The sequence below is a fragment of the Ursus arctos genome, unplaced genomic scaffold (genome assembly GCF_023065955.2).
Source record: "Ursus arctos isolate Adak ecotype North America unplaced genomic scaffold, UrsArc2.0 scaffold_14, whole genome shotgun sequence".
In the NCBI taxonomy this organism is placed as follows: domain Eukaryota; kingdom Metazoa; phylum Chordata; class Mammalia; order Carnivora; family Ursidae; genus Ursus; species Ursus arctos.
This window is the reverse complement of record NW_026622808.1, coordinates 19165946-19177752: the sequence shown is the minus strand read 5'-3', so window position 1 is coordinate 19177752 and position 11807 is coordinate 19165946. Positions and strand designations below refer to the sequence as shown.

Here is an 11807-nt window from a genome sequence, read left to right as displayed (position 1 = left end):
CTTTCCATGGCAGGATCCTGTACCCCTAAGACTGGGAAAACGCTCTGATCAGACACCCCTCCCCAGCGTAAGATTAGGTCTTCTTCTCCAGGGGCAGGGGGGGAGGTCTTCCCGCCGAAGCCCGCCCCTGCAGTAGGCTCGGGCTGACGTCACTGCGGCGTGGCTATAGGGACAATCCCCTGCTTCAGTCTCGCCACCTGCCCCGCCCCTCGCGGCCGCCGCAAACGCCCACCCGGGGGCAGCGGAAGATGAGGGGGCTCGAGGTTGGAACGCCAGCCCGTATACCTCCAGAAGGTGCCCAGCGGAGACCCCGCGCCCAATGAGGCGGGGTCTTTGCGGGGACTCCAGGGGGCCGGAACACGTGCGCCTGACCCTTTAAGGCAAGCCGGGTCGCCACTGCCGCCACCGCGGTTACTAGGGATATAACGTCATGCGCGGGCGGGGAACGTGCGCGCCAGGGCGGAAGCGGAAGGGGCGGGGCTCCGCTGGCCGAGTCTCCAGCGCTGCCGCCGCCAGAGTCAGAGCCGGAGCCAGAGCGGGCTGAGCCGCCGAGGCAAGATGGTGGACTATAGCGTGTGGGACCACATCGAGGTGTCTGACGATGAGGACGAGACGCACCCCAACATCGACACGGCCAGCCTCTTCCGCTGGCGGCACCAGGTAGAGTGCGCGCGCCCATCGCCTTCCCCCCTCCCCCCCCCCCCGCCCGGGACTCCGCTCCAGAGTTCTGACCCATACTGCCAGGCACCCCACCATTGACACCTGAGATTCCCAACGTATAGTCTGGACTTTCAGTATCTCTTGGGGTTCCTCATTTTAACTCCAGACCCCAGAGCTGCCAGGACGCTGAGTCCCTACCAGAGGTACCGGGCCTCCTTTCCAATTTCTGCATGGAACTCCCAGTTGACCCCCAGGGCACCTTTCTCCAAGTCTAAACTGCTAAGATAAAGCTTTGGGGGTGTCCCCTCAATTCCCTCTGGGACCTTCCACTTACACGCAAAAGTCTGCCTCAGAGTCTGGACCCTGATCCTGTTACGGGAGGCGTTTCTGACCTTGGATATACCATCCGCCCCTCCCCAAATCGTAGAGTCCTCAATACTTTGAATTTATTCTGAGATCTTCCTCCCTAGTTCTTGACAGGGATTCCCATTCCAATCCAGAGATCCTGCTCCTCCTCCGGACAGAACAAGGAACTCTGTCCTCCCCTGAGATTTATGTTCCCGGCCTGAGAGTCCAACCTATATCTAGGACCCCTTCCCTACAATGTAGACCAGTGCTCCACCAGGCCTTCAGTCTCATTCAGGCCTGGAGTTTTGGACCCCGTTTCCCTTCCAGACCAAACCACCGGTTTCACTCTGATGGAGCCTCCCAATTCCAGCCACTCTTTACAGTCACCTACTGTGAACCCCATTTCCCATTATACCAGGAAACCCTACCCCGCAGGGCTTCCGCTCCGTCCAGAGCCCCTGCCCCTCCTTGGTATTGCAGGCCCAGGCACCACCCACCCCCAATAGTTTCCTGTAGGAGCCTCTGGCAGCCTTGGAATGCTCTGTACCAACTCCAATCCAGCATCCAAACGCACCCGGCCTTCCTCTTGACCCCAGCTCAGTCTGCAGCTCTCAGACACTCAAACTGTCCCTGCTCTCACTAGGGACTCCCCCAGTTTGATTCCAGATTTACTGCCCCTTCTTTTATCTGTTTGCCCCCAAATCCAAATCCCAGAATCCTGTCTGGGTGTCCTCCCACCTCTCTCCCTCCCCAGCAGTGCTCACAGACCAGCAGAACAGCTCTCATAAGACCTAATATTCTAACCTCTTGCTCCCCCAAATTGGAGCTCCTACACCCACACACTTGTGTGTGTTCTACTCTCACACTGAAGGCGAGGTATCTCTCAGAACCTTCCAGTTAGGAATTCTTCACCCCACCCTCGCATATGGCAACTCCCAGTCAGAACCTCCTAGAAGGGCCCTTCCCCATCCTGTGGTGTCTTTAGTCCCTACATCTGGTCTCCAGGCTCATTTCCAATCCTTACCCTAAAGCAGCAGTCTCTTGGGTAGTGTACCTGCCAGGCAAGCCACTGAGTGTAAGAAGAAAGTTCTAGCACTTCCATTTCTTGCCATGTGTACCATTTTATTATGAAATGCTTAAGGCCTGCGCGGAGCTCTGAAGACTATTCTTGGGAACACCTACTTCTCACACATAAAGAGGTTAATCTATACGGCTGTGTGGAGAACATTTTGGTCCTGCTGGGTGGGGAGCCAGTGCTTTGCTCCTGCAGAGTCTTCCCCACACGCCTTCCTCCCTCCTGGCACAGAACCCTTTGGCGTCCTGCTGAGGACTCTGGGCTGTCCTCAGCAGGTCCTCAGCCTGGTGGGGAAGAGGGTGGGGGAGGGGAGATAAGCATCTCCAGCGCAGGGCAGCTTTGGTGACAGGCAAGCTTGGGTTCTAATCCCAGCCCTACCACTTACTGCTTTACTTTCCCTGCCCCTAGAGACCATCCTAAGAATGAAATGAGATTAGGTCCAACAAGAACTTGGCTCAGGGCCTGGGAGGGAGTAAGCTTATGGAGCGAGCGGGAGGTGGGATTTGTGAGAAGGTAGATGGGTGCGCTTCTGAGCACAGGCCTGCGCACCTAGGTTCCAGTCCTGGCTCCGCGATCACTGACTTACTGCATGACCTCTGGCGAGTCGTTTGATCTCTTTGTGCCTCTGTTTCCCCAGCTGGGAATATTAAGGGTATCCACCCGATAGGGTGGTCGTTAGGAGGGGTTATCTCATTTCTTCAATGTGTGTCACGTCCTTGGGATAGATAGCATCTGGCATGTGATAAGCTCTCTGTAAACTTTAGCCCATGTCATCATTGTTATTATTCAGGTAATTCGTGCTTCTGGGAAAGAAAAATTCCACAGGTGCCAGAAAGGGACAAGGGAGTCTCCCCACTCCCTTGTCCCAATGCGGCTACTGTTACTGCTTTCTTCTGACTCCTTTCATGACTGTGTGGCACTGAGGTTCTGAGAGCCTCAGGTTTTCTGTCTGTAAGGCAGGAGGGTGGTGACACCTGCAGCCGTGCCCCCACCATGCTGTCTACCCTGCCCAGCCTGCTCCAGCCCCTCCCGGAGGTGTAAAGCGCAAGCTGGGCAGGCTGCCGCCCCCGCTGGCTCTGGGAGGTCTTTATTTAGCTTCAGTCTCCCTGGCGGCCACTCAGAGGACACCGAGAGGAGCTTGGTGGCCGCCCAGCAGGAACCTGCTGGTAGGTTAGATGGTAGGTTCCTGCTGCCACCTGAGGCCAGTGATAATGCCAACCCCAGAGAGCCCCTCACAAGGCAGCAGGGAGCCTCCAGGGCAACACAGGCCCATCGTGGAGAAGGGGACGTGGCAGGGCCCAGGGCTGCTTTCTCTCCTCTCTCCACGAGGCAAGGACCTTCTCAACCTTTATCCACATGGGGAAAGTGAGACTCGGGATTGACTGAGGCAGTCCTGTGGGGCATGAGAGAAGGCTCCAGGTTCTCCGATTCCCACGCACCGCGGGCCTGGCTCTGTGCCAGAACCTGGAGATACGGCCTCAAAGAAGGCCCAGAAGTGAGTTGGGAGACCATTCCGGTGGCAGTGGCCATGACAATGGTGGTAACAGTGGAACATGTTCGGTACTGAGTACAGGGTTGCAAGCAGTCTCCTGGGAGTAACTCCTGAGGCCCCATTTCCCGAAGAGGAACGGCAGGGCTGGGAGAGTTTTAAGGGTCTTAGGCAAGGTCACATTGCCAATAAATGGCAGAGCTGTGCGACGTGACCGTGCAGTAACAGCCGCTCCCAGTTATTGAGCATTTACTCTGGGCTGCAAATCGATGTAAACACTTGAAGTACATTTTCTTGTTTGAGCCCCAGAATGGTCCCCAGAGAGAGGGGGGGAGAGATTATCCCCTTGGATGGAAATGACAGTCACCAGCATGGGAATGGCGCTTGCCAAGCGTCCATTCCGGCTCTGGACTGTCGACTTTTAACTTCTCATCTCCTTTGCTTCTCCTGGTGCCACCCTGTGAGGTTGGTACTGTTGTCCACCTTTGACAGATGAGGAAATGGGGGACCCTAGAGGTTAGGGTATTGACCCAAGGACACTCAGCCTTTACTTGGTGGCCGTGGGATTTGAGGCCCTGAGGTTGTCCTCCAGCATCTTACCATGTCATCTGGGGATCATGAAAGGGGCCTTTGGGGTGCAGTGATGTGGCATGGGGGCACTTGGGGAAGGCTTTGTCAAAAGCTGAGACCCAGGGGGCAAAGTAGGTAGAGTGAGGGGAAGAGAGTTCCAGGTGGAAGGAACAGCCTGTGCAAAGGCCACGAGTCAAGAGCAAGCTGGTGCATTTGGGGAACCATGAGGGCCGACAACGGGGCCTTGGTGCCATCTGGGCAGCTTGGGGCAAGGGTCAGGGTTCCCTTCTGAACCCAGACACTCCAGGTTGGGGTGGCAGGGAGGGCTGCAGGCAGATGTGCATATTTCAGGGATGGCAGCTTCTGAGTCTAGCTTGGGGGGAGCAGCAGTGGAAGGTCGTGGCACCTCTCAGGGCTCAGTCCTGTCTCTGGATTGAGCAAGCGCTGCTGAGAGCCAGGGAGCGGATGGGGGCAGGCAGGGCTGGCGAATAGGCAGGGCCGTGCCTGTGCCTGGGGGCCCAGTGGGGACCTGAGCAAGAGGGGGAGTGAGAAGGGGCACCATCTGAGCTTGGCGTACAGCAGAAGAGGAGGTCTGGGGAGCACCAGCTAGGGTAGGGGGGACAGGAGGTCGGTGGGCCCTGAGGCTCAAGGAGGCGTGCCAGCCTGGAGACAGAGCTGAAGGGGGCTTGGGCAGCGGTCAGGGAGCAGTGCTCTGGGTGGAGCGAATTGGAGAGACATCTAGAAGTGAAAGCAGTCAGGACCAGGTAGCAGAGAGGGAGGGAAGGACAGGGCCAGTGAGCAGGCCTCAGCTGGGGGGCAGAGGTGGCTGGAGGAGGTGGCTGGGCAGGCCAGGGCACCCGAATGTCACTGAGGGCAGCTCTGGGGAGGAGGGAGAGCCTGAGACCCCCATCCAGCATTTCATCACTTTATTCATCCAACAAGTGTTCCCTCAGTCTTCACTGCACGCTTGTGTGTGAGACACGAGTGAGCAGACCCCCACCTCCGTGGAGCCGGTATCCTTGGAGCGGGACAGCGTTCAAAACAGTAAACACCCGTCAGCAGACGTCAGCTGGTAATGAGTGCTGAGGAGGAAGGTGACAGGCCAAGAGTCAGGGGAAGTCGCCGTCCTCAGCAGGGGGTTAGGGGAGGCCTCATCTCTAAAGTAACGGTTTAGCCAAGATGGTAAGGATGCGAGGGAGTAAGCGGCGTGGGGGGTGGGGAGAATCTGGAGAGACAGCTTTCCGGGCTGAGGGACTAGCCAGTGCAAAGGCCCTGAAGTTGGAAGTGGGTTCGAGAAAAGGTGAGGCAGCCAGTGTGGCTGGAGGGAGGGGGCAGATCACGCAGGGCCTTGTGGGTCATGGATAGGACTTGGGCTTTTGCTGAGCGATGTGGATGCCACAGAGGGTTCTGAGTAGTGTGGGGTGCAGGGGAATGTTCAGGGGCTCGGGTGTGTGCAGGTATACTGGTGGGGTGGAAGCTGGCCATCTGGGCCACAGAGGGTGGTGCAGACATTCCCTGGGCCATCGCAGGTGCAGTGGGTGGGAGCCCTGGGTGGGGTGGGGCTGAGGTCAAGGGACAGGCGCTTCCCCGGAATGAAGGGCTGTGTCTGCACAGGCCCGGGTGGAGCGCATGGAGCAGTTCCAGAAGGAGAAGGAGGAGCTGGACAGGGGCTGCCGCGAGTGCCGGCGCAAGGTGGCTGAGTGTCAGCGGAAGCTGAAGGAGCTGGAGGTGGCCGAGGGCGAGGGCAGCAAGGTGGAGCTGGAGCGGCTGCAGGCTGAGGCTCAGCAGCTGCGCAAGGAGGAGCGGAGCTGGGAGCAGAAACTGGAGGAGATGCGCAAGAAGGAGAAGAGCATGCCCTGGAACGTGGACACGCTCAGCAAGGACGGCTTCAGCAAGGTGGGGGGGTGCTTGGTGGTCAGGGGTAGGTGGGGGGGTCAGGCTTCTGTAGGTCAGGGTGGGGGGAGGGACAGGTGTGTGGGGCCAAGCAGATGAAGCACCCCACTGGTACCCCCCCTCTGATCTGCCCGAAGGCCCTAGTCCGAGGCCACACCTGCCACACCCACGCTCCCGCCACACTGATGCTCATGACACCGTCACCACCTCCGCCATGGAAGGGATGGGCTCTGCGGCCTCGGCCCACCCGGCCGTGCTGGAGGCGCTCTGCGGCCTCGCCCCAGCCCACTCCTCCTCTTGCCCCATCACAGAGCATGGTCAATACCAAGCCAGAGCAGGCGGAGGAGGAGTCGGAGGAGGTGAGGGAGCAGAAACACAAAACCTTCGTGGAGAAGTACGAGAAACAGATCAAGCACTTCGGTGAGTTGGGCACAGGGGGGCGGGGGCCCGCTGGGGGGGCTGCCTATGACAGGGGCTGGCCCTCCGCCTCCAGGGCCCTTCAGCTCCTTGCCAACCCCTTCTCGTAGGCATGCTCCGCCGCTGGGACGACAGCCAGAAGTACCTATCAGACAATGTCCATCTGGTGTGTGAGGAGACGGCCAACTACCTGGTCATCTGGTGCATCGACCTAGAGGTGGAGGAGGTGAGTGGGGCCTGCCCTGGGACTGGGGGGAGGCCCTGCTCCGAGGCCGCCACTCAGTGACATCCTGCCTGTGTTCTCTCGGCAGAAATGCGCACTCATGGAGCAGGTGGCCCACCAGACCATTGTCATGCAGTTCATCCTGGAGCTGGCCAAGAGCCTGAAGGTGGATCCCCGGGCCTGCTTCCGGCAGTTCTTCACTAAGATCAAGGTAGTGTCCTGGAGGAGCCGGGGTGGGGTGGGGTGCGGGCCTCTCCGGGGCACCAGCCTCAGTCTACGGGAGGGGTGGACGCATGTCCCCTCAGACGCATGGCCGCGGGATCAGAGCCTTCTGTATCGGGAGGGGCCGGTGGTCGGCTCCCAGACAGAGTTTGAAAGACAGGGTGTCCTGACAGCCCCAACATGGGGCAAGAGACAGAGTCGACCTCTCGGGGTTCCTCAGCTGAGCGTCTGGAAGAACAGAGCTACCCGTGCTGAGGTCGGCAGCACGTGCGGAGCGATCCAGAACTCGAGCGAGCCGTGTTGAGTGTGAGGTGCCTGCAGGCCCCCCCCTAGGCGGAGGAGGAGGTGAGCGTCCCCGGTTGTGGGGCAGGAGGCAGGCAGGCAGGCGGTCGTTAGCACGCAGATGGTGGAACCGGCTGGAGGAGACCGCCCGGGCCTCTGAGCGCCTGCAGCGGGCCGGTCCTGTGTCTGAACGGTTCTCGGCCCCCACCCTGCAGACAGCCGATCGCCAGTACATGGAGGGCTTCAACGATGAACTCGAGGCCTTCAAGGAGCGTGTGCGGGGCCGCGCCAAGCTGCGTATCGAGAAGGCCATGAAGGAGTACGAGGAGGAGGAGCGCAAGAAGCGGCTGGGCCCCGGTGGCTTGGACCCCGTTGAAGTCTATGAGTCTCTCCCCGAGGTGCGGCTTCCCTGCCCCGGGGCGGGGGGGGGGGGCAGCAGGTGGGCTGTAGGCGGGCCCCCCATGGGACCCAGGCCCTGAGCCCTGGCCCGTCTGCACCCTCAGGAGCTCCAGAAATGCTTCGACGTGAAGGACGTGCAGATGCTCCAAGATGCCATCAGCAAGATGGACCCCACCGTGAGTAACGGGGCCCCACGCCTGCCCGCCAGGCCGCACAGCCCAGGCAAGCGATGTGTCCTCCTGCCCCGTCCAGCCCTGCTCCCCACTTCGCTGGGAGAAGCGTCCCTTGTGGGCTTCACGGAGGAGCAGGGGAGGTCATGTCACCGTGGGGCAGTGCACGAGGCAGCCAGACTTACATCCACACTTGTTTACACGTGTCAAGCACCTGCTGCGTGACTGCACCCAGCAGTGAGCATGGAATTTTCAGCGTGTCCCCTGCCACTGAGTGTCACTGCCCCTGTGGGCCATTTATGAGCCTGATGGGCACACCAGGTTGACCTCACCTTTGTCCAGGGAAGGGGTGCTCCTCCCTAGTCTTGGTTACCCCATCAAACCACGGTTTCTCTGGATACCGACTTGGAGAACCGCGTGGGGGTGCTGAGCACATGGTAAATGTCAGCTGCCGTTGTGTGTATGTGTGTATTTTCAAGTAAGCGCTCTGCCCGACACGGGGCTTGAACTCATGACCCCAAGATCAAGAGTGACATGCTCTACTGACTGAGCCAGCCAGGCGCCCTTAGCTGTTGTTACTATTAGGAGCAGTGATTGTGCTGGTAGACAGGACTTTGTGTTTTAATAGACCTTGGTTTGACCCCATTCCTGCCACTTGGCTCACTGGTTGGCCACACTAGTTTGCTCATCTGTGAAATGGGTCTAGTTGCAGGACCTGGTCCAGGATTTCTAGAAGTTTCCATGAAAAAGGATATCTAGACCAAGGAAGGGTCTTCACACTGTGGTTCACAAGCTCACTGTCTGTCTTTAAAAGTAAAGTGTTATTGGAATGCAGCTTTTATTCTGGACATACGCTATTTACACTTGAGTTAAAGTTAAGTGAAACGTAAAGTTCTGTTCCTCACCTGCACTAGCCACGTTCGAAGTACTTGGCAGCCACGTGTGGCTGGTGGCTGCCATGTCCGACGATGCAGGTTACAGACAATTCCTATCATTGTGGAGTCCTCTGGACAGCTCTGGTCTAGAAGAAGCAGTGTGCGGGTTTAAGGATGTGCAGGGGATAGGTGGGCCCCCCGGGGGGAGGGCAGCCCGGCCTCACTCGCCATCCTTCTCCCCACAGGATGCGAAGTACCACATGCAGCGCTGCATCGACTCCGGCCTCTGGGTTCCCAACTCCAAGTCCAGCGAGGCCAAGGATGGGGAGGAGGCGGGCCCCGGGGACCCCTTGCTGGAAGCCGGCCCCAAGCCAGGCGACAAGAAGGATGTCAGCGCCTGACTCACCCCAGCTGCTGCCCACCTGCCTGCAGGCCCCTGTGTGCCCCTTTTCAGAAAACAAAAATAGATGCCATCTCCCCAGCTCCTGGCCTCCTCCACTTTCGCTGCTCCCGCCCAGCCTGGGCCAGGAGAGGGCCTGTCCCCACCCCCATTGCCCCCACCTCCAGTGCTCATCCAAGTCTCTGCTTTGAGTCAAGGGGCTTCACTGCCTGCAGGATGCTACCCCCCCCCCAATCAGCATTATGCCAAAGGCCTGGGGGTCCAGGGAGGGGCGGAGGTCGCTAGGCTGGTCCATGGGGTGGGGGAGGGTCCCCAGCCCAGAGGCCTGCTCTAGTCACTATGGGCTCTGTTTTCACTGTTCATCTGCTGTCGAGTCTTCTATATGGTAAACAGCAATGATCTTCCAATAAAGGATTTCAGATGCTCAGGGGGGCGTCTTGAGGGCTGTTGACACAGCTCTTCTCTTGGAGTGGGAGGGGACCCCAGTGAGTGTTGGAGGCCTGGCCTGTGGCACCTCAGGCTTTATCCTCCAGCTGTCCGGGCAGCTCCCTCTACTCTGATTCCAGGCTCTTGCTCATACTATTCCACTGCCTAGAACATTCTTCCCCAGGATTCCTTTACATCGGAGTTCTCGGCCCCACCCCCCACTCTTTGGCTTGTCCCCCAAGCCTCCCAGCCACCGCCCATTCAGGACCATCCTGCATCTCTGACCACTGCCCTTCGCATCCATGGCCTCCACCTTGGCCCAGATCCCCATCCCCTCTGGTCTGCAACCCTCCTTGTCTCTTCCCTGTTCCCCGCACCCCCATTAGACCCCAACAGGCAGTGGCCAGAGGGTAGCGATGAACACGTGAGTCGAGGCACATCCCTCCCTGAGAGCAGAAGCCCAAAGTCCTGTCTGCAGCTCACAAAAGGCCTGCGCCCCCTGTCCTGGTCTCTCTGCGTCTTCCCCTCTTTTTGCCCTCTCTCCCGCTCCCTCCTTGCAGGTCCTTGAGCACTTTAAATCTCTCTCAGTGTGACCTTGGGCAACTTACTCAGCCTCTGTGTACCTCCCCCTCTGCACCATGAGTAATGTTAGTGCCTTTCTCCTGGGCCTAGTGCTAAAATGAGATCATGCCACAGGCAAGCAGGGCACCTGGCACTTAGATGCTCAAAATGTGGGCCTTGGCGTGTGCCTGTCCCTCTCCCCGAACACCCTTCCCTGCAGCCTTTGTGGGGCTCTTTAAAAAGAAATATTTGGGCCACAGAAAAGGGCCTAAAGAATAGTACGATGAACAAGGACATAAGTTTAGGATGAAGCCAAGCAGGGAGGCCCTCTGCCTGCCCCTTTCAGGGGACCCCAGCCCTGCCAACTGTTTGTCCGTCAGACCAGAGCCCAGTGCCACCTCTTCCCCAGGGCCCTCCTTGGCTCACCTGAGTTGCCCCTCACACCCAGCCAGGCAGCTTGCCTCACCTGCCATGTGCCAAGCTTTGCCCACTGTGTGCTGTCCTCTCCCTCGTGCTGTGAGCACCACCAGGGCACACACTGAGTCTTCCGTCATCCTGAGGTGCTCACAGTGCCCTGGAGGGGTCTTGGCCCTTAGTGGGTACTCCGTAAACCTCAGCTAAAGCGGGGAGCCCCTAGATGCTGTTGTGTGCGGGCTGGTTGCCACCAGGGGGCAGTGGTGAGCTGCAGACCCTGATGGCATTCCCCTAAAGCTTTAATGCGGTGGGAATGGCAGGCGCGGATCTGGAGGGCTTGGGGAGGAGGAAGGCATCCTAAGGCCCTGGGTAAACCTCGCCCGTCCAGGATCCATCCAGGATTGGCAACTTCATTATTTACTGTGAAAACTTTCAAAGATGGAATCCACATTACTGGTTTTTCCTTTTGCCTCAGGCTCTAGTATAACTCAGCACTGTTACTGATTCTCTACTTAAAATTTCAATATTTTGTTCATGGGTGGTTTTTTTTTCACATTAATTGTGCTTTTTAAAAAATATTGCATTAAAGTATTTATCTTGGTTACTGAGCTTTTTGGCGCCCTCTTTGCTTTCATGCCTCACCTCCCTCACCCGTGTTGGCTCTCCTAAAACAGAGGATTTAAGACATCAAATGCTATTAAGAGACACTCGGGGAACCAGCTCCTCCAACCAGGTGCTTCCCCACCCCCCGATAACGGGAGCCCATGGGAACCCACTGTCCACGTTTTCTTGTGACTCCTTCCAAAGTTTCTTTTTGTAAAATTGAATGTGTTATTTTATTTGTTTTTAATTGAATGCGTTCTATCCCCTCTCCTTTACCTAAAACACAGCATGTCCTACGGTCCGAAATGCATTTTGTTTTTTTTTTTCACTGAGCCATATGACCTGCAGACCCTCCTTTATCAGTCAATCAGCACTTCCTCATTCTTTCTATCCCGTGTGGAAAGCTCCAGAGTGTGCCTATCTCAGCACTGATTTCATTTCGGGGTTTTTCCAGTCTCTTCTTACAAGCAAGAAACACCCTTGTGCATCATTTCCCATGAGCACAGGCATCCTACCTGCAGGAAAAATTCCCAGAAGCAGGATTGCTGGGTCTTAAGTGAGACAGAGAATTCAACTCGAGGGTTTCACAGAACAAACTGTAATGAAGGGATTGATGTCAGGGATGTGAGCGGGGTTGGAGAACCAACAAATGTATGTCGAGCGTATCTGTCTCCTTCAGCTGGTGTAACAACTGCAAAGCTAGTGCCTTCAACACTAATTTATTGTTTTGCAGTTCTGCAGCTCAGAAGCCTGACATGAGTCTCACTGGGTCAAAATCAG

General features: G+C 57.6%; 1 protein-coding gene across 1 annotated transcript; it reads left to right on the top strand.

Annotated features, from left to right (window-relative positions):
- Positions 1-462: 462 nt before the first annotated feature.
- On the top strand, positions 463-11032 carry CDC37 (cell division cycle 37, HSP90 cochaperone). The gene is made up of 8 exons (XM_026481377.4): positions 463-660; positions 5757-6038; positions 6347-6455; positions 6563-6678; positions 6764-6886; positions 7395-7577; positions 7683-7754; positions 8869-11032. The coding sequence occupies exons 1-8, from the start codon at positions 559-561 to the stop codon at positions 9022-9024; spliced, it is 1143 nt and encodes a 380-aa protein (XP_026337162.1). The 5' UTR covers positions 463-558; the 3' UTR covers positions 9025-11032.
- Positions 11033-11807: the final 775 nt, after the last annotated feature.